The sequence below is a fragment of the Lissotriton vulgaris genome, chromosome 1_1, assembly GCF_964263255.1.
Source record: "Lissotriton vulgaris chromosome 1_1, aLisVul1.2, whole genome shotgun sequence".
Lineage (NCBI taxonomy): Eukaryota > Metazoa > Chordata > Amphibia > Caudata > Salamandridae > Lissotriton > Lissotriton vulgaris.
Window position 1 is genome coordinate 1,764,061,981 of NC_141685.1, and position 22,989 is coordinate 1,764,084,969.

General features: G+C 43.5%; 1 protein-coding gene across 2 annotated transcripts in view; it reads right to left on the reverse strand.

The window, feature by feature from the left end:
* The window catches only part of LOC147751179 (uncharacterized protein C3orf20 homolog), a 452,887-nt gene that overhangs the window by 100,947 nt on the left and 328,951 nt on the right, over nt 1-22,989 (reverse strand). For both annotated transcript variants that reach the window (XM_086919068.1, XM_086919069.1), the window contains one exon: nt 13,515-13,668. In XM_086919068.1, the coding sequence (XP_086775194.1) occupies nt 13,515-13,668 (154 nt within the window). The remainder of the gene's footprint in view (nt 1-13,514; nt 13,669-22,989) is intronic.

Here is a 22,989-nt window from a genome sequence, read left to right on the forward strand (position 1 = left end):
CCTACATGAGTTTGCCACCAAACACAGGAAATCTCGCCAGCCCCCCTGCTCTTCAGCGTGGCAGGGGTAGGGACCTCCAAGGGCGGTCAAGTGCCTACTCCACCTAACTGCAGATTCCTCACTTCATAATAATCCCCAGTCTCCAGACTGCATCAGGAGCATTTTTCATATCAGTTCTCTTGCGCACCAGCAGGTGGTGCCGTACCTCTCTGTGTTGGCTTCACAGTGGCCAAGAAGATGGAGACGAGCCACATATGAGCTCCACCCCTTTGCGATGAGGTCAGTTTCTTATCTGGGATAAAGACAAAACAAACAAAAGGACATATGAAAGCTTTGCCTGTAAGGGGTCAGTGTTGCGAGCAATACACCATGTGACGTATGTGTTCCAGTGGCCGACACCAATGGTTTTTGGGGAGACATCGGCCGAAAGGGGTTAGAAGACGTTCACCACTTCAAGCAACAAATCAAAAGCAGTCAATTGCCAATGCTCAGTTTCAGGTGTAGATTTGGCTGGAGGACCCAGCTCTGTTGCTGAGACAGGAGGTCTTCACATAGTGGCAGCCTGATTGAAGAACAGATGCTCATTCCCAGGAATTCCAGGTACCACACACTCCTGACCCAATACAAGGCCACTAGGATGACCCATCCCCCTCTGCTAAGAGTCTCGGGGTCCACAACTAATGGTGACCTCACTATGAAAACTCAGATCGGGTCGGTAATCTTTACTTATTTTTTCCAGCTAAGAAAGATAAGGAAAATCAGTAGACTCCTCACTAGAGAAGCATTGGTGCAGGTTGTTCTAGCAATGGTGATATCACACATTGACTATGCCAACTCTCTGTACTTTGGCCTTCCATTATTTCTAGCCAAAAGGTTGCAACTTGTGCAGAATCAGGCTGTTAGGCTGATTTTCCAGCAGCCAAGATGGCAACATGTCTCTCCTCTTATGAGGGAGATGCACTGGCTTCCTATACAACAACGCTGTGCCATTAAGATCGGCTGCCTCATCTTCAAATCCTTGCATGGCATTAGTCCAAAATGTATTTCTAGTCTTACTCAAAGACATACACCCACCCGCAATCTGCGGTCAGCCCATTTGCACCTTTTGGTCACACCCCCCTACGGATTGAAACGACTAGGTGGATGCAGTTTCGCATTGCTGGCGCCTAGATTTTGGAATACCCTTCCACTTGACATCAGTTCCTGCACCGATCTCGCAAAATTTAGGAGACTTCTCAAGACGTGGCTCTTTACTCAGGCTTATGAATAAGTACTAGGGCTCAGGCTACTCCTAGGAACAGTGCCAAGAAACCAATCGGTGTATGGGCGCTCTATAAAGTTTTTAAACATAACATAACATGGTTGACGTTCTTTAGCACTCTGGGCAAGCGAGGTAGAGGTGGGAAGGTGTAAAGGAGAGCCTTGGTCCATTCCAACTGCAATTCAACATCTAAGAAGTTGTCTTGCGGAAACTACAAAGGGTAGAATTGTTCATATTGTGCGTTCTCAACAGTGAACCAGAATAACTTGTGATCTGCCAGATAATGTCTGCTCAGTTTGCCAGCTATGGCATTCAGGATCCCGGACAGATGATTTGCGATCAAGAACGTGCCCTGGCACTTTTAACCACCTCCAGAGATGCAAATCCCCGTGGCATAAGACCTAGGACCACACTCAACCCCTGCTTGTTGCAGTACCACATGGCGTTAGTGTTGTCTATGAGAACCTTCACCAGCCCCCCCCTTGATGGATGGTAGGAAGGCCATCAGTGCTAGATGAATGGCCTGCAGCTACAGCACATTGACGTGGATCAGGTTCTCTGCTGGACACAAGAGTCCTGTTATTTCTACCTCTCCTAGATGACCTTCCCAGCGCAGCAGTGAAATGTTCATCACCACCATCAGCTCTGAATGGGAAAGAAAGGAGGCTTGCGCTCAATCGTCGCCACTGCAGATCTTGAGCTGTCCGCTCTGAGTTCTTGTTGGCATCAGAAAGGCTGCCTTGATGTTGAGCCCATTGGAACTTCAAGTTCCATTGCAGAGCATGTATGTACAACCTAGGATAGATAATGAAGAGGATAGATGAGGCCAAGATGCCTCAAAATCCCTCTCACTGTTCTCCAGGACTAAGCCTGAAACATCAAGATCATAGCCTGAATGCTTCTGTGGATGAAACACCCTGAACTCCATCTTATCAAGGACTGCCCCTATGAATGGAAGCCTCTGTGAAAGAATGAGGGGAGACTTAGGATTGTTTATACTGAACCCTAACACTGTCAATCAATCATGATATTTGTATAGCGCGCTACTCACCAGGAGGGTCTCAAGGCGCTAGGAGGAGGAGGGTCCGCTACTGCTCGAACAGCCAGATCTTGAGTTGCTTCCTGAAGGAGAGGTGGTCTTGGGTCAGACGGAGGTGGATGGGGAGGGAGTTCCAAGTCTTGGCTGCCACATAGGAGAAGGATCTTCCTCCCGTGGTGACTCTTTGGATGCGTGGAATGGTGGCGAGGGCGTGGCTGGTCGATCGTACTGGCGGGTGGGAGTGTAGAAGGTCAGGCGGTTGTTGAGGTATCTGGGGCCTTGGTCGTGGAGAGCCTTGTGTGCATGGGTGAGGAGTCTGACGGTGATCCTCTTGTTGACGGGGAGCCAGTGCAGGTCTCTCAGGTGTCCGGAGATGTGGCTGTGTCGGGGGATGTCCAGGACGAGTCGTGCGGAGGCGTTCTGGATGCGTTGGAGTCTTTTCTGTAGTTTGGCTGTGGTTCCAGTGTAGAGGGTGTTTCCGTAGTCCAGTCGGCTGGTGACGAGTGCCTGGGTGACCGTCTTCCTGGTGTTGGTGGGGATCCATCGGAAGATCTTTCGGAGCATGCGTAGGATGTTGAAACATGACGATGAGACGGCGTTGACTTGTCTGGTCATTGAGAGGGAGGAGTCCAGGATGAAGCCCAGGTTGCGTGTGTGGTCCGTTGGTTCGGGTGCGCTGCCCAAGGCAGGGGGCCACCAGGCGTCATCCCAGGCAGAGGGTGATGATCCAAGGATGAGGACTTCCGTCTTGTCTGAATTCAGTTTCAGGCAGCTGTTCATCATCCACTTGGCTACGTCTTTCATCCCTTCAGGTTGGTTCTGGCGGTGGTGGGGTCGTTGGTGAGAGAGAGGATCAGCTGGGTGTCGTCGGCGTAAGAGATGATGTTGAGGTTGTGTTGGCGTGCGATGGCCGCGAGGGGGCTCATGTAGATGTTGAAGAGGGTGGGGCTGAGAGATGATCCTTGTGGTACTCCGCAGATGACTTCGGTGGCCTCGGATCTGAATGGGGGGAGGCGGACTCTCTGGGTTCTTCCGGCGAGGACCGAGGTGATCCACTCCAGTTCCTTCTCTTGGATTCCGATGTCGCTGAGGTGCTGCACTAGGGTGCGGTGGCAGACAGTGTTGAATGCTGCGGAGAGGTCCAGGAGGATGAGGGCAGCTGTTTCCCCTTTGTCGAGCAGGGCTCGGATGTCATCAGTGGCTGCGATGAGGGCGGTCTTGGTGCTGTGGTTGGCTCGGAAACCGGACTGCGAGTGGTCGAGAGATCCGTTCGTCTCGAGGAAGGCGGCAAGCTGTCTGTTGACGGTCTTCTCGATGACTTTGGCAGGAAAAGGGAGGAGCGAGATGGGGCGGTAGTTCTTGAGGTCGGTGGGGTCCGCTGATGGTTTCTTCAGGAGGGCGCTGAGTTCGGCATGCTTCCATCTCTCCGGGAAGGTGGCGGTGCTGAAGGAGCAGTTGATGATGTCCCGGAGTTGGGGTGCGATGACGGTGTCGGCCTTGTTGAAGATGTGGTGGGGGCATGGGTCGGTTGGTGAACCGGAGTGGATGGTGTTCATCGTGCGGATGGTGTCTTCGATGCTGACCGGGGTCCAGGCGCGGAGGGTGGTGGTGGGGGGCGTTGGTTCGGTGGTGGGGTGCATGTCTGTGCACCGAAGCTGTTGTGTATGTCGGCGATCTTGCTGTGAAAGAACGAGGCGAGTGAGTCGCAGAGGTCTTGCGAGGGAGTGATGCCATTGTTTCCGGAGTTCAGCCAGACTGGACTATGGAAACGCCTTCTACGTCGGCATCAACAAGTCTCTGCTCCACAAACTTCAGACCATACAGAACACCGCAGCCAGACTCTTCCTCAGCATCCCTAATCATGAACACAACACCCAGCACTGGCGTAACCTCCACTGGCTCCTCATTGAGAAAAGAGTAACTTTCAAGATACTCACCCACGCCTACAAATGCCTCCACACCGGACCTCAACATCTCAACGACAGAATCTCCATCCACGTACTCAATAGGAACCTCTGATCCGCCGACCTCGCCGAATCCCCACGCATCCGCAGAGCAAGAACAGGGGGAAGAACCTTCTCCTACATCGCGCCCAAGACTTCCGATCAACATCAGATGCGCCCCAACCCAGCACATCTTCAGGAAGACCCTCAGGACCTAGCTCTTTGACTGACTGGAGCTGTTACCCCACCCCAGGGTATTGAGATCCTCACAGGTGAGTAGCATGCTTTAAACTTCCCCGATTGATTGATGCCCACAACTGACTGCAGTGTGTCTGCCTCCAGCAGCCAGGCAATACAAGTACTCCTGACCTCTAAAGTTAGGCAGCAACCACCACCATCACTTTCGTTAACACCCGAGGAGCACTGGTGGGGCTGAATAGGCACACAGCAATCTGAAAATGCTCCTGGCCTACATGGAACCACAGATAACGCATGGGATCAGAGTAAATAGGATTGAAGTCAACGTGAGTATTTTGAATGTGTCCTTCTGCAAGAAGGCATTCAAGGGTCGAAGGTCCAGGATAGGCCTGAGACCGCTCCTTTTTCAAGATGAGGAAATAGCAAGAGTAACATGCCTTGCCTTTTTCCAAGTCCGGTACCCTCTCAACAGTATCTGTAGAGAGCTACAGGCATATATCCTTTAGCAGGGTGGACATATGCTCCTCTGAAAGGAATTCTGAAATGGGAGGGAATGGGTGGTGTGCAAGAAGAGAAAAGGCAATGCACAGCTGTTTTGAAAAATGTATAAGGCTCATCTGTCAGACTTGATTGATTGCCAACTCAGGAGGAATGATGAATCCTGCTCCCCAGAGGTTTGTTGGCAGTTGAGGCAGGGTAGGAGGAGTTGGACGACTGATGGCATAGCTGGATCACATGTTTTCTGCCAGATCAGTGTTCACAACCTCAATTAAACTAGGTTTTCTGCTGCATCACTGGCTGGGAAGGCTGTCTTTGTCTATAAACCAGGCCTCTGTAAAAACCTCTAAATTTCAGTAAGAGATGCAGAAACTGTGTGGCTGCGATGCAATGCGATGTAGTTCTGCTGACTTTAAAAAGTTCCAAAGTGGAATCCGCCTTCTCTCTGAGGGTATGTCCAATAGAGAGGCCTGTACATCACCAGAGAATCCAAAGAACCTCATCCAGAGGTATCTACGAAGGCCAACACTAGTTTGACTGCTCAGGCCAGGCAGCCCGTGGTATCCAGACCGAGAGGGTAACATACTTTTTTGCATCCGGCCCATGCTGTATCATCTGGGACAAAGAGGCTCTATGATTTTCCTGTACCTCTGGCAAAACCATGCTGGCCATGTTCCAAAGGGCATGCGTATAGTGGACCAGCAGGAACACACCGTTCACGGATCACAGTGCCAAACTGTAGGCAGAAAGCATGTGTTTGCCAAAGCATCAATCCTGAGGAGTCATTGAAAATTCATTTGGATTCCCTTTAACTTGTAAAAGACTTCACAATACGACTCTCTGGATTGGGGTTCATGGCTAGAAAAATGAAGGTCACCAGGCACCAGTCAATGGGTGTACAGACATAATATCGACTTTTTAATATCGAAGTACAGAAAATATTGAGTTGTGAATATCGAAGGGACAGAAAATCGACATCAAGAATATCAGTGACCAGAATATCGACCTGAAGGTAAGAAATATTGTTATTGTTAATATCGAAGTCAGTAATATCGTTTGGAAAAATATCCTTATTAATAATATCGATGTTTATGTTAGTGTTATGTATATGTGTTACATTTTTAGAAGTTAGACATTTTTTAGAAAGTAAATTTAGCGTTTAAGTATTGTAGCGGGTTGTGGGTTTGTAGGGGAATAGGGTGGGAAGTAATTTAATTATAATAAAGTAATTATTAAAAATTTTTTAGTATTGGTAATTAATTTATTGTTAATTAATTATTAATTGGTAATACATTTTTATTATTTGATTATGTGATAATTACATTAATTGTGTTAATTTTTGGGGGGAGCGGGTTCTGGGTTTATAGGGGAATAGGGTAGGAAGTAAATTAATTATAATAAAGTAATTAGTAATTTTTATTTATTGGTATTCATAATTAATTTAGTGTTGATTAATGTTTAATTGGTAATTTATTTTTAATAATTGATTAATTGATCATTATATTAATTGTGTTAAAAAAAAGTGGAGCGGGTAGTGGGTTTACAAGGAAATAGGGTGGGAAGTAATTTAATTTTATTAAAGTAAAAAAATATTAATTTTAATTTATTGGTATTCATAATTAATTTATTGTTAGATAATTATTTGGTTATTTCATGAAAAAATTGCTATTCAACAAGTTCCCTTCAGTTGCACTCTCTGGAGTGAGAATAGTAATTTTAACCTTTCGCTATCCAACACTTTCCTTACTGTTGCACTCTTTGGAGTGGGAATAGTAATTTTTACCCCTAGGCTATCCAACACTTTCCCTACTTTTGCACTCTCTGGAGTAGGAATAGTAATTTTAACCCCTACGCTATCCAACACTTTTCTTACTGTTGCACTCTCTGGAGTGGGAATAGTAATTTTAACCCTTTCGCTATCCAACACTTTCCCTACTGTTGCATTTTCTGGAGTGGGAATAGGAATTTTTACCCCTTTGCTATCCAACACTTTACCTACTGTTGCACTCACTGGAGTGGGAATAGTCATTTTTACCCCGACGCTATCCAACACTTTCCCTACTGTTACACTCTCTGGAGTGGGAATAGTAATTTTAACCCCTACGCAATCCAACACTTCCCCACTGTTACCCTCACTGGAGTGGGAATAGTAATTTTTACCCCTTCTCTATCCAACATTTTCCTTACTGTTGCACTCTCTGGAGTGGGAATAGTAATTTATACCCATACACTATCCAACACTTTACCTACTGTTGCATTCTCTGGAGTGGGAATAGTAATTTTTACCCCTACGCTATCCAACACTTTCTCTACTGTTGCACTCACTGGAGTGGGAATAGTAATTTTTACCCCAACGCTATCCAACACTTTCCCTACTGTTACACTCTCTGGAGTGGGAATAGTAATGTTATGCCCTCTGCTATCCAATAGTTTCTTTACCGTTTTTGTTAATGTAGTCTATATTTTTTTTAAAAAGATAAAAAATATTGTAATTTTTTAATTTGTTATATATAATTTTTATATTTTTATTTACATTATTGTTGTATGTGTATATATGTATTTATAATTAATAACATGTTTTTAACAGTTATTAAAATAATTATTTATGAATATTATTAAGTATATATATATATATATATATTATATATGTATATGTTTAATTTATTTTTACATTATATGTATTAGTTATAATTTCTAAACTTTGTAAAATATTTGTAACTATGTTTATTTTAATTATATGTGTTATTTACTTTATTTTACATTATTTTTTTAACTAAAAAAACGATATTTTTAACAATAATATTTTTGACATCGATATTTTTAATTCAATATTTTTGTACTTACCATAATGTAGATAGGACTTCGGAATTGTACTTCAATATTCTGACTGTCGATATTCTGTCAGTGATCCCCTGTCTATGATAGCTGGCAACCTGCTTTTTCATTGGTAGGTAAGAACATGGTTTTGACCAAGTAATCATCAGAGGATCAATGAGGGCTTCATTAAATGATGTAGGGGCTCAGATGTTGCTGGGCTTCCAAAATTGGAAGCCGAGATCTGCATCTGAGTCGAGAGGCGTGGTAAGAAAGTAATTAACAGCAGTGTGCAGTGGTAGCGCTTATAAGCGGCTAGGTTCCGTACTTCCAGGGTACTGTGGAGTGAACATAAAGCCACACAACGTCATCTATCTGAGCACGAGATCCCGGTTATGAAACAAATCTCCAGATCCAGTATGGCATCTGGGGGATATTCTAAGGTGAGGAACCAGTAGTATCCATTAGAACATGTACTTAAATGAAACAAGCGCAGATCAAAAGTGCTGATTGTAGTAAGAATTTGTGCAATTATTGTTTATTAAATATGGCAGGTGAGTTTTAAGAATAGCAAGATTGAGTGAATGTGTGACCAGTGTGACATGAATATATGTATGTATGCATGTATATAGTATTTCTCTAGCGCCAACCTAGCCAAAAGGCAGCAAAGTGTGGTACCTTGTCAAAAACAATCATAACATTAACAAGCAAAAGGTGAGGAAGCTGGCTTGTGGATGGTTAATGCACTGTGATATAGTGCTCTATATAGAGGTGAGTCTTCAACTCGTCCCTAAATTCAAACAGCATTGGGGAAGCCCTTATGGATATATGGGTGTTGTCCCAGATCCTGGGTGCATAGATGGATATGACCTTATGCCTCGTTATTTTTCTGTTTTACAATGCTTAGTCTGCATTCTGATGGTACCCTAGTTGTGGGTGTGCCGAGATCCACCATAGATGGTGAGCGGGAGCTGGTTCCAATAGCTCTGTAAATTATGCAGCTGGCTTTGAAAATGGTGCAGGTTGGCAAGTAGAGGCGATGGAGCTTGATCAGGATGGGGGTGATGTAATCAAATTTCCACAGGCCCTATATGAGACGTGCTGTAGCATGTTGGATGGCCCTAAAGAGCGCCAGTGTGGTGTCGGGGAGGCCACATGGCAGGAAATTCCCACCATACAGATGCAAGACGAGGACTTGAACATCAGTTCTGAAGTCGCTTTCTTGAAGAAAACATTTGACTTTCATTAGAAAAGAGAAATGGTACCAGACTTTTTTTTAGCAATTTGTTTCTTAAGAGTGAGGTTGGTGTCCAGGGTGGATTTAAGTGACATGGCATTCGATGAAAGTTGGAGTTCAAACCTGTCAAGGTTCATGCCACTCAGCAGCTCCATGTATAGGCTCAAGAGGACAGGAGTCAGTATGATATGGGTTAATACTCTTTTCTAATGTATGTACACACCAGATGGTTAGTGGGCTTTATATAACCTGGTTTCTGAGCCACCCTCTCTTACTCGAGAAGGGGTGCTCGGCTCTGCACCTTGACTACTCAATGATATCCCGAATTCTACATTCCTACTTTACTATACTCCACTCGCAGTGATGTTTCCTTCTGTTCTTTCAGTTTCCCAATAACCTAGGGTCATTCTTGTCTAGGTCACCTCATGTAGGGATGGGTTTAATTCCTATGCATTACATTATTATAATGTTCGTACTAACTCCACATTACTACATCATAACTAGATGGCCAACAGGCAGAAGATGTCATTATGAACATGCTCTACCATCTTCATCACGAAATCTTCATTTTATTGTTGACGCACCAGTGGACTAACCTTGTCTTTGCTGTGGTGCTCCCCTGCATGGACATAAATATCCAGGTATACCCTAATCCTGCACGCCTCTCTGAGGTGGACATATGCAATTGCCAGAAAGGTCCTAAAACTCACCCCATACACAAGCACACAAACAATTCTTAATTTGTACCGGATTGTTCAATGTATGTGTTTTGCAACTACAGCTGAACAGAAGCTTGCAATAGCTCAGTAACACTTTAAGGACTGCCCTTCTTCTGTAACTTGGCGAGTAAAAAACTACTGTGAACTTCAATTCGGATAACACAGAGGTACTTGTGTCGGAGGGGATTCTTCCATATTGTATAACCTCATATGTGCTGCGCCTAGTCCAACGGCCGACGGCACCACTACCTCGGGAGTGCTGCCGTCGGCCGTTGGACGTTCGAACCTCACCTGCGCAATGGAACGTTCAGCACTGGAGCTGGACGTTCCATAGCTGCTAATGTGATAATGGCCTTTCTGCTTATGACTCTACAGCCAATATCGCTGGTCCAGAATCCAGGCCTCCTTTTTTATGAGGACCAACGCTGATTCCTCAAACTTCTCAAGGTTCTTCTACCTCCTTTCTTAGTCTGAGCATGATTACGAAGAGTCTTCCCTGTGTTACAAAGCATGCTCATTTCCTTGTGATCCTAGCCACTGTATCCTATTGTAATTCACTTTACTTGGGGCATGGCTGCTGCTTGGTCTTCTGCCCTGGCCCCTATTTCCAATTTTTTGAAGAAACTGCATTTACTTCCTATTTGGAAATTAGCTATGTTTAAAAGCTTATGTATCTGTCACCAAGTAGTGCATAATCAAGACCGAGGGTTAATTTGGGCGCCATTTTCCTTTTGCTATCATATGCTTCATTTTCAGTCTTCTTTGTTTTCTCAATATTTTCAAAATCAGGAGAGCACATCTGGGTGGTCATTCTTTTTCATACGTGAAAGCTCAAGCTTCGAACCCTCTTTCGACAAGCATCAGCCAACCATGTGGCATTTAAGAAACAGATGAAGACCTGGTCCTTTTCCAGTGACCAGCTTTTTGTATTTTCTGCATTCTCAAGCCAGGAAGCCCCCGCTTTACAAAACCAGGTAATTCTGATAAACCCGGTTTCTGTGCCTCGCAAGCCAGTAACTGGGGGCAGCAAGCCACCATGTTAACAGCATCAAACATACATACATCATTGATACAAGCACTGTTGATTCACCGGGGATTTAGACCTTTAACCGCTTCAAGTACTGGCAGATATAGGTTGACTTGATAAGGCTTTTGGGACAGATTCTCACTGTGATATTGCAGGTGTGGGTGGGTGCCCAGATAAATATCCTTATGCCACACCTTCAAATTGATTTCTTGGACTGTAGCAGGGCTTTTGTCCAGGTCCAAGTGGTGCCCATTTATTGATAATTATGAAATGTGTCTATTTCAAGAAACTTGGTCGTTTAGACAGTGGCACTGTGTAGGATTCCCCACATACTGCCAGGTAGCAGTTACATCTTAGAGGGTAGACCATCGGGGAGTGTCACAATTTGGGTTAAACCCAACCTATCATGTAAGATCAAGGAAATTAAGGTATGTACGCCTGACTTGCTGGGTGTTAACTAAGTTCTTTCTCATAATGTAATCTGTAACATCTATAATGTATATTGCAGACCTGTGGGTAATAAATGAGTTTGAGCTGCTGTCCTCGCACTTAGCAGCACTCCCAAATGAGGTTGTAAAAATTGTGGGTGGTGATTTGAATTGCCTATTTGAACCACTTAACGATAGCATTGAGCCTTATTTAACTGATGAAGATCTCCTCTGGTCCATTCTGGAGCTAGTGATCCCCCCTGTAAAATAATGGTCTCTACTGGTCATATAACTTAATGCACTCATGTTGAATCAGGGCTTAGGAGCCTCCAATGAGGTCAAACTCGGATAGAGAGGGCACCCACACTAAAAACCGCAGATCACAAGTCTCATAGACTACATCTTGCTTGATGTCCGGCTTTAGATCAAATTATTTGACATGGCTGCAATACCCCGCTATGATAGCAATCATAATGTGCTAGCCCTTGATCTGAGGATATTGGTCCCCACTGCCCCGATAAATCATGATGAGCCTTTCGATAGAATGCTAACCATGACCACTAATAGATGCAGGCTTAAATTGAGTGCATTGTCTCAATCCAATGAATCAGTTGAAGAATTATACAAATAAGTTGCTGATGGTATATGGGTTTGATGCCATTACTAGAACTGCCATTGGAGAAGGGGGAGGTTTGACCAACATTAGCACTCTCCATAATCAGCTGTTTTGAAAACTAAGACAGCTCTTTTATGTGGAAATCCACCTGTCAGTCAGGAGACATGTTCCCCCCACCTGGTATAACAGTCAGTGTAGCGGAGCAAGAGCAGTGCTCACTGGAGCCATCAAACAGCAAGATAGGTTGTTGATCCAAGCAACCAGGAGGGCATAGAAAAATGCCCTCCGGGAAGCAAAGAGTGAGTGGGAGTACAGGAAATGGGAGGGCTTGATGGCCGCGGTAAAAGGAGGCGACCACCGTTCGTTTTGGAACATTGTCTCAACAGGCAGCGCCAAAGGGTTTTGTCCCATCAAAAACAAAATCACAATAGTAAAGATGCATAAGGGCTCTCAATATCGCCCAATGTCACCAGTACTCCAGATTTATAACAGCCAGGCCCTAGGAACAACCCTGTACTGCGTAGAGCTATGAGGACACAGGGAGGTTCCCACCTTGGTTGGAGTCAAAAGCTGCTCCCACTAAGGTTTGATTTGGAGCTATGAAGCATTGCATCCCGAGCTAGTGCAAGGCCCCAGTTGTATTGGGGAAGGCTTTGGGCCACACCAGAGCTCTGTGCTTACCAGTCAGGCTTAGTTGAGGTGCTACGCATCCCAGGCTCAGGCAACATACCTTGACTCAGGCATGTAAAATCAATTCTCACTAAAATTGGACTGGAGAGAAATGTGGGATGCTCCTTGGGAGGCCTGTGCGATCACTAAAGAATCAATAAAAAGAGCCTACTGGCAAAACACACTGGGCATAATGCAAGGCCAGCCTAGCTTGGGTCCTCTGATGTCGACCTTCCTAAAGTTTAAGGACTGTTATGAGGAAGAGAGGTTCCTGGATGACACAGAACCTAAAACTGCCCGGAAGCTCTACCTACAATTTGGTATAGGACCCTGCTGCTCTCTTCCATTACAGCAAGCTGGGGGCGTGAAGCATGGCCAAGAGGCAGGCAGTGCCCATCCTGTACTGACCCAAAAGAACCAGATAAGCATGTTTTTTTTCTGCCCTACATACCAGGGTGTTAGGAAAAAAATGGATCTTACCACTCTGCCATAATATAGGAGTCAGGGATTTTAGAGAGGCTCTGCAAATTTCATAAACTGACACTAGCCTATGTGTAGTCTTTGTGGTCCCTCAGTTCTTCCTTGCCATGTGGAGATTCAGGCCCAAAAAAGTACTCCAACACGTGCAGTCAGATAATAATGACCTGTTAAGCATATATCTACTTTTGCTCATGTCTAGCTTTTTTTCCTTTTATGCACCTCTATCTTTAAAGTAACATCTAGCTACTCGCTTAGTATATGTCTATGGTTTTACATTTTCTATGTATATCATATTTGTTGCCATTTATATTCTGATTTTAACAGTTGGCACTGATGTTTTTATGCACTTCGATGACAATCTGCCGAGTAAAGTTTGTGTGAACTAAACTGAACAATTCAAAAGTTACAATATTAACGATCTTTTTTAAGTCCATGTTCACCCACAGTCTACACAATCCTTCCATATCCTTTGAAGTGCTCTAATGTGCACACACTATAATATATAGAGTGTATTAGATTTCTGTTCAAAGGTTTACCCCCTAGAACATCTCAAAGGTCACAGTTGGCTTTGAGGCTGCAACTGACCTGTGGCTATGCGATAGTGTTCCATCCAGTCATCCAGAATGTTCCGGATCTTTCTCTGCAGCTTCCTTAATTCTTTAACAGCATTAAAATCACTCACGTGACTTATATCCACCTCTGGGATGTCTAGGGTCTTCACCAACTCTGCTAAAAATAGCTTATTCATTTACAAAAGAAAAGATTGCATATTGTTATTAGTTATTTATAGCATTTCTTGATAAAATCAACAATATTTCTTCCTCAAGAGGGCTGATAAGAGAATAAGTATCACTGCTCAAATCCCTGTGTCAATGGCTATAAAACTATCAAATAACACATGAAAATGAGACATGCATCTGTTTGACAAGTTATGCTGCTGCTAAATACATATATATTTGAGAACAAAGGGGAATTTCTGAACAAATTATCATTTGTTGCTGAAGGGCACTGTTACCAATCAAACCAGTTAGCGCCCAAAATCAATGTCTTAAAAATGCATTACAATTTTTTATTGAATTGCTCATCATCCTGTTTCACTCAATCTGTCATAAAGGTTAGTGTTTTAATGTGCACTTCACTCATAAATTGGCCTATCACGTCTTCTTACCAGTATCGAATGAATCCTCCTCAATGAGTTTGTAAAATATTGTCAATCAATCAATCAACAAAGCTTTATTTCGACATGAAATATCTCAAAAGCATACATGCAAAATGAAAACACAGTTTATAATAAATATGGTTAAAAAGAGAATTACATTAAGAATCATTATTGCAATAAAAAGAGTAAAAACGTATTAAACTTTGACAGCTTTGATAGAAAATTAAAAATTGATGATCATACATACTCATCATAGAGCTTTCAATCTTATACACCAAGCCCAACTCAAAAATGTTGCCACCCCGCAGGCTATGGTTGTATTAGCATCTGCTCAGAGGATTCTGAGAGCGTTAGAATGATCCCTAATCTTGAGCTGTCTGCACACCATTTCATTCTGGGTTTAATATAAGCCGTGCATACAAAAAAGAGGTGTGAAATATCTTCGACTAGACCTACACAGTGTGGGCATTCAACAGATGTTTTATGTGGGGGGCTCCATTTGCTCGTAATTTCACGAACAGGTAGAGTACCCAATCTGAATCGAATGAAAAGGGCCCTATCTCTTGGTTTCTGAATAAAATCCAGATAGAGCTCAAGGCGAGGGACCAACTTGTGTTGTCGAAACGCGTCGGTCAGTCTACCTAGGTTTGGGTTTCTATGCTCCTCGCTATCGATCCATGCCCAAAAGGCTCTCTTAACTTCCCCTTTAGACAGCACGATACAATATTGTGCAAAATATAAGCAGAAAGTATGAATGGAGTTAACAGGGGTGCCTCGCTTGAAAGACAATTGTCTCTTGCTGTTAGTATTGTTAAAAATAGCATGTGGCACAGTCCTACTTGTATTAGTACTAGCAAGCAGAATTAGTAGCATTAGAAGTTTTTGAAGCTCTAAAAATAGCATAAGTGCATGCAGCAGTGCCAGCAAGAGACAAAGCATTACTTGTAGCTGCAGAAGTACCTTTGGCAATAATACTACTGCTAGCAGCATTTAAAATAGTAACAATGCTGCTGCTATTAGTAAATAACAGTTGAAGAAGTTATAGTTCTAGTAATAGCAAAAGAACTAGGTGCGTCAGGTAGGTATAGAAGGCCCTTAATTGTTGATACCATTAGTAATAGTAGTGGCAGCAGTAGTAGTATCTATAGGCCCAGGCCCATATTTATCAAGGTTTTGCATCGCCCTTGTACCACACAAGCAGATACATGAGATTCATCAAGCCACGCATGGCCATCCTGTCAATCTGGTGGCTCATTTTAAGGCACACAAATGGATTCCCACTTTACCTGGGGAGATAAAAAAACTTCAGGACCAAACATTCCCCATGGGAATATTACACAAACCATCAGTTCTTTCTGACTGGTCTTCTATCATAGTTTGGGCAACACCCAGATTCCCTTCTCTCAAGAGCAGAGATCATTTTTCTGCATTACAATGGTAACTGCAGCATTGCAAGAGAAGCATACAGACCATGACAGATTATTACAAATTTGGCCTTTAGTGGAAGATTTCTCTTCCAGGTTTCCTGCAATTTATATTCTAGAGCAGAATACAGCAAATGAATGAGTTGTTGATTCTTTACAAAGTGGCTACTGTTGAGGCATTAAATAAAAATTAAGAAAACACAGTACAGCATCAAGATGTAATTGTTGTTTTAGAGTTGCACCGGTTATTTGTGCAATTCGAGAGTGTATGCTGGAGAGGTATCCAGTATAAATCCTTTAGGTTGCCCTTCCACATTAGGAAGCAGTGAAAAGACTGTAAAGGATTTTGTTCAATCATTCTTTCATAAGGGTTATAAACTTTATGTTGCAATGTCAGTGAAATAGTACAATAATTCTGAAATTTTTACCACGCTGGCACTATGGCATGTGGGACATATCAAACTTACTGCAAAGGATTCCCTCAGAAGCTTGTGTGTAAAATTTACATAAAAGTCAGTGCAGTGCCTAGCAACAAATTTCTTATTGTGAAATTTATAGGCAGCTGGAAAGTACGTGCTCACTACATTTCATTATGAGAGCACTTCTCCAGTCATAGTTTGGAATCAGGTGACTGAAGTGCATGAGCTAACTGTATATGTGATTATAACAAGGATATGAGTGGAGTTAAGGATAAAACTGGGCAGGTGCGACTCGTAAAACTCACACCTCTAACTCATCTATTGTGGAGGACGTTGCAAGGTGGCAGGACTGACACTTTGCAGATCACATTTTTGTTGCAGGGAAGCAGAGTTTACCATATCAAAGATGCAGAGTTTGTACTCCGCAAGGAACGAGGAGGGAGTCCTGTTACGGCTATCTCCAGTGTCCACCTAAGCCAGGCCTGTGCCTTCCTACTTGTTTCACTTTATACCACATAAGAGAGAAGCTCTGGGAAAGAGAGGGAAATGGAACAGTCAGTTCAAAAGTTAGTATGCAACTTTAAAAGGCCTTGCATTGATACATACTTTCAAAAACGCATACCTAAGTGGCCAATGTAGTCTGTCAAACTGTTCCATCCGAGTTCGATTTTTTTTCAAATAGTTGTTAGCCAAGAAGTATCAGAATTCTTACCTACTTTTCTTACTGAATGAGATTTGAACCACTGTATCTTCACTGAATCATGTAAATGGGTACATAGTGGTCTTGTTTGAGGCCTGCTTGCTACCATCATGCCTTTTTTGGCTGTGGGCCTTATTTGTTGAGTAGCAGACTGGTTACTCAGGCAAAGCGTGGCGGATGTTCAGTCCGATGAATTGCAAGGGCATTATAGTCAGTGACACAGGCACTTGGCAGACAGGGCATCTGACATCTTTTGAAGGCTTAACCTGCTCACCCAACTCTAAATAACAGCCTACACATTTTCAAAAATGCTTTTCAGGGTATTTAGGAGAGTCTACGCCATGTTTTTTTTTCAGAAAGGCAGAAGGAGATGGATTTTGTCGCATAGCCTTTTTTTTATTTTTTATTAAAAGACCTTTATTGATAGCAAAGCCATTGACATCACCAAGTGTAACACATAATCACAGTGCACCTCTTCATACATTATGATAATCACATGGGCAGCAAAGTATTAGTCCGTACATAGCCTTGTTGCCGGCATCCCGGGGGCCCGGCGGCGTGGTAATGTGTCGGTTGCATAACAGTGCCAAGGGAAGTGTTATTTCGCAAGCTGCGTGTTGGTGCGGTGTGTCAACTGGCAATCCACTACTGCAATCGCGGTCAACAGGCCTAGTACCGAGATAAGGTCAAGAGAACATCCCCAACCAAACTCCCACCCCACCCTCTAGAGTGTGTCTATGTGTCTGCAAACCCAGCCCTATTGATCATGTCCCGATGTGTACCTACTCTATGTCCCATGTCTATCCTCCCGCAAGGAATGGTCCTTCCCCGGCAGCCCCCAGTCTCATCACAGCGCAGAATCCTCACAGCAGCCCCTACCCAGCTCGGTGCACTCCCAACTCTCCTCCCTTCCATATAGCAATGAACGTGGTCAGAACCTCACTCCCCCACCCTGTCCTGGAGTTCAGCCGCCTCGGATGTGTCAGAGTCGTCTCCCTCCCCCTTCTGTAGATGCTCTTTATAAAGATCCCAGAAATTCTTGGGCCTACTCCTGGGCGGTAACAGGTCGCTGTATAGTTCTGTCTGGGTGCAGCAATACTGTAGGTCTCGCATCCATCTCGTTTTGGTCGGCAGGGGCCCTCGCATTTGTCGCATAGCCAATCAGGACCCAAACTCCACCCTGAGGAGGGCACCTGAAAACACACTTAGCATACTAAAGGCATAAGTAAGAAGATTAAGACAAGTAAGACGAGTCCTCTTGAGACAAACTAGGCTGCCATGGGGAGGTTTTAACAAAAGGGCCACCTGCACAATATTAGTCAGGTCATTGACTATCTCTTTGTGTCTTCATCTGGGTCTAAGGATAGCCAAGACATATTTTTCATCGAAATATTGTGTAAGTGGACTGCAGATAGCCACGGTAGGAGTGACAGACAGATCACTTCATCCACCATAACGCTCCAAGGTCCTACTACAAAAACAAATTATCCAACCACATACAGGTCCATTGGTAAGCAACCCACAGTCATGGCACTTGTTTGCTATACAAATGCCAGACAACACAATAAAAGGAAGTTCTGCACTGCTAGATGGGAGGGGATCTGATGATAAATCATGCCACACTATGTAGGTCAGTGTTTACACACCTACATAACTTGTATTAAATAGTCAATGGAATAAAACAATAAACAACAATGAAGTGGGGAAATGCCATCATTATCTGTACTCAAAGTTTTGTATTACTGTCAATGAGGACTGTTACACCATTCATCTTTCTTATCCTGACTAAAATTATATCTGGCATCAATGAATGTGTTTTTGTACGAGTGAAGAAAGGTCTGACAGTGCACCTATGAGCTGTCAATGTTGACTTCAAGTAGGGTGTGGCTGGAGAATTTGCCAGCCCTCACCTTGGGAAACCTACCATTCCCAGACACTTCTCAAAAGTATGCACTTTGGTGGGTCCAGGATAGTGTGCTTTGCATAGATATATTTACATTTGCGCACCTCCACTACTGCAAATGTCAAAGCATGAAAGTAAAAATTGAAATTCAACACATTTATGTGACTAAGTGACAGATAACACATGAAAATGCAGGGAATGGCAAAAGTCTTACCAATCTGAAATTCCATTCTTCTCCAGGTAAAAACATGTATGCGTGGCAGGAGTGGTCAGAACAGGTAACAGTGGTGGGGTGGTGGGGGCAAGGGGGTTGGAGGGAAAGTCAAAAGAAGATGGGATAGGCAAAATTAAATTAAAAAATAAATAAAACCACTTACTTTGCGCTCGCCACATTGTTGACTCTTCGATGCGATGAGCGCAAAGTAAGTGGTTTTATGTATTTGTTTATTTAATTTTGCCTATCATGTCATCTGTCGACTTACCCCCACCCGCTCCACCCTAGCCCCACCACCCCACCGCTCTTACCTGTGCCGGCCACACCTGATGAGTGGGGCTATTTCCAGAGACAAGAAAAGACCATATCAGTCCCCATGCAAAGACCACATTTTTAGTACATTGGGTTTATGTGGTCACGGGTCTTATATTTTCCTGTCTTGCACAATAGGGTCAGCCACACAAGTGGGGTACATTTTCATCAGGAGAAGTGTGAGAATGCTGTGATGTATGACTTTTGTTGATGCTCACAGATTCCAGAATTTTCCCTCACAGAAAGGTGTTAAACCTGTTATTTATTGCCAATGTTTGCAGACCATTCTGGGTAAGAAAAACAGGTGAAATCCACATACGTTGCACCAACCTAGACTCTCCCTTATATCTCGCTTTTTTCAGAACTGTATGGGGTTGGTAGGTTGCACTGGGTGCTGGCTGACCCTGGGCACAAAGACTGCAGTTACCCACATCCACAGAAATAGTGAAATGCCAAGGAAAATCTTGATGTCTCCACAATGCATGTGAAGTGGGGGCTTTCTTGTCGTGGGTGATAGGCCCATTCTCACAAGTGCAGCATCGTGTGAAGTGGGAAAAGTCTTGGAACATATCTTATCTACGATAATAATTAAGAGAAGCGTGGAAACACAGAGTAGTAGAACGTTTCTTATTATCTATTGAATTCCAATCCATGTTTTGCTTCCATAGGTAACCAGTATTAAAGAAAGAACGCATTTTGCAAAACATGTTATTATGGGTAACCTCAAACCAGAGTCATACGAATAAACACTACTCCTCAAGTTAGATTCTTGGGCACATTTTAAAAATGCATAGTTTACCTGCGTGACCTTTTTTCATTAATTCTATTTTACCTTATAAATTGATACATTGTTAACACACAATGACACATCGTTAACACCAGCAGCTTAAATAATGGCTGTAGGAATGGCGGGTTTTTGGACTACTAACTAACATTTTATATCCTTGTGACAAGAAGAGTCTGACAGAAGTGGATACTCAGCACACGAGTATTCACAAAAAAATGCGTTTTTTCAGATATGTCTCTGTAAAGTCAGGTGTTGTATATAATCCTCAATGCATATCTGCGTATTTTTACATACTTGCTTTTTTAGATTTGTGGACATAAAGTCGGAGTAGAAATATATTGGAAAAACCTAGAGGTGCACTGGGCAGCATCAGAATCAAATAGTTGAAAGAGAGGACTTCATGGCTAAGTATAACAGCCTTAAAGCACTTTAAAGCACTCTGTGCTTCAGCTCAGTAAATCTTTGGTCTTCCTCGTTACTCATCCTACGTCAGTTGATCTTTAATGAGCTTAATCGCTCTCCTTGTTAACAGGAAATATTCTGGTTCGACATCTGACCCGCCCGCCATTACTGCAAAGGACCTTCATGAAACATGTATGAGCCGCGCGCTGGAGCGCTGTAATATTACCTGACTGACACAGGCACAAGCCCATTCTTCAAAACCATTTGAGGAATTAATATTGCATGTAACTAAGAGGTTCAGTGGCAGCATTTCTCCTCTCTCTCTTAGAACCTTTTGTTTATCTGTTCTACTGACAATTCTTCAGACGCGGGCTCTACTCATAAAAAAATGCATCTATAATCTCGGGTGACCTATTGCACCGCTGTTCCTATTTAAAGTGGCAAAGGGCAGATTGTTAAAAGAAAAAATGCAAAATAGGAAAAACACCCCATTTATTTCAGGGTGGCTATGTGGTGATATCATATAACAGAGGGCTGTTCTTCGCAAGGATAGGGGCAACTTAGGCACCATAAGGGTTATCTGTTTATAAGCGTCAGACCACATGACGACATTGAAAGGGCAGCTCATACTGTGCCATTATGGATTGGAGCCCTTAGGCTCTGTATGAAAATCTTGTTACTAGTGTTAACGGAAATAGCTTTTTCTGCAGTAGATGGGCAACCCAGACTCCTGTTCAGAGTGAGGCATCCCGGATATGTACCTCTGCCAATGGGTCACGCTGATCTGTAGCAGTCAGAAGGGGTTTCACATGCTCTAGGATTCCTGTTATGCTGTAGGGACAGTAGTGGGTAAACCCTAACAAAATGTAGATGCTACAGGTACACCATGGTAAAATTCTGGTAAACCATTCAGCGCCAACAAACCTTTTTGGTGGAAGATGTGCTGAATAAAATAACCTGGCCATTATAAAAATGGGATAACCCAACTACGGTCCTAGACCTGGATACAATGTGGTATGGAAGACAATGGTCGTGGACCTCATTCAAAAGCGATCTAAGCGCACACTTTCAAGCGCTATTTTTTAAATTTTGAGCCTCAAAAGTCTTAATCCATTAATTCTTCTTTAAGCGCACAAACCAAGATGATTATTTAACTAAGGGTTTTTTAATTCCCAATATATTCAAGTTCAAACGAAAGGCATCAATTTATACATTTTAAAGGTACAAGGAGATAGTTACTCCTGGAAACGTGCAGGAAGAGGATTGAGTGCTCTGGTGTAGGGAAGTGAAAGGAATTTAAGAGATAGTTGTGGGGGAGAAGATAAATAATTCAGGGGCGGACTGGTCATACACTTTCAGTCCTTCGCAACTCTGGCCACATCAGTATACAATTAGTAATTACAATTTACATAAATTTACATCACACAATTCAATTCTTGTGTAGCAGGTGAGTGGTTGAAAGGAGCGTGGTCCAGGTTGAGTGTAGATGGACGTCGACGTTTCAACCCGACTTAAGGGGCTAGTGGGTAGGTGGGGGCCTCAGCCCGCGGGTCTTCTTCAGGACTGGTCGGGGGGAGTAACCTGCGTACCAAGGTGGTATCAGAGTCCCACCTAAGGATAAAAGAGTTGGGCCATGGTTGTGCACTAAAGCAGTAAGCCAAGGCGTGTGAGTCCTTGCTTGGATTGAAAGCTTACCCGTGTGTTAGTCAGGGTAAAATGGAATATTCAAGGTGTTCCTGGTGTTTCTTCGTTGAGTAGCAAATCTAGGGGCTCCTTCAGAGCGTGGGGAGCAGAATTGCGTCCTCATCTGAAATGAGAGAGTATGGTGTATGAAATTCCAGTTGGCCTGCCTCTCCTTGCTAATCATGAGTGGATACAAGCATTATTAACAATGTACAGGCCTCTAAGGAGAAATTGGACTGCGGATCACTTACCCAAGGTTGGCGGGTAAGGTGTGTCCTCTTCGGGAAAATTATTCATGGGGCCGCTGCTACAGAATGATAAAAAGGCGTGGTTAGAGCCTGGTACAGTCCGCTATATTGACCGAATGAGTTAGAGGGGGGGCGCAAGGCACACATCTTACCTCATTCGAAGTAGTGATGCAATCACAACCGGCGTCTCGTGATCTGCACGGGGAATGGCAGAACAGCCGCTGAGTCGCGAGGACGTTAAATAACGTACCCCGGACGTAGGCATGACGCGGTATGCATATGCCACGGGGAGGAAGAAAGACTCTGAAAACATACACCGCTCGTTGAGCGTGTGTAGCTAGGATCCCCAAAAGTGAGAATCGAGAGACGGACCAAGTGAAATTGTGCTTAGTGTCAGCCCGGGACGTGGTGTCTCAATGTATTTAGACATGAGAGTGCGGCGGGAGGACTGTATGCATTACAGTGGACAATTTTGGAATAATGTATCCGGTAGTTCACTTAACCCAATGACATGAAAACAAATATATACGTGAATTACAACAATCCAATGAGAAGGATGTATACAATATGTTCAAGTGAACAACTAATGTATACATTAATTACAATAATCCAATTACAATGATATTTGCAATATATACAAGTTCCTGAGTTAATATGATTGGTATAGAAGGTGAATCAACTGCTAATGACAGGTGTTGGCCCTGCAGAGTACTAGCAAGGATTCCAAGTCTGAGAGTTCACTAATCGTTGGACAATAAAGCAACTTGTTTGCTAATCTCCTTATATTCCTTCAGCCCATGCTTGATAGT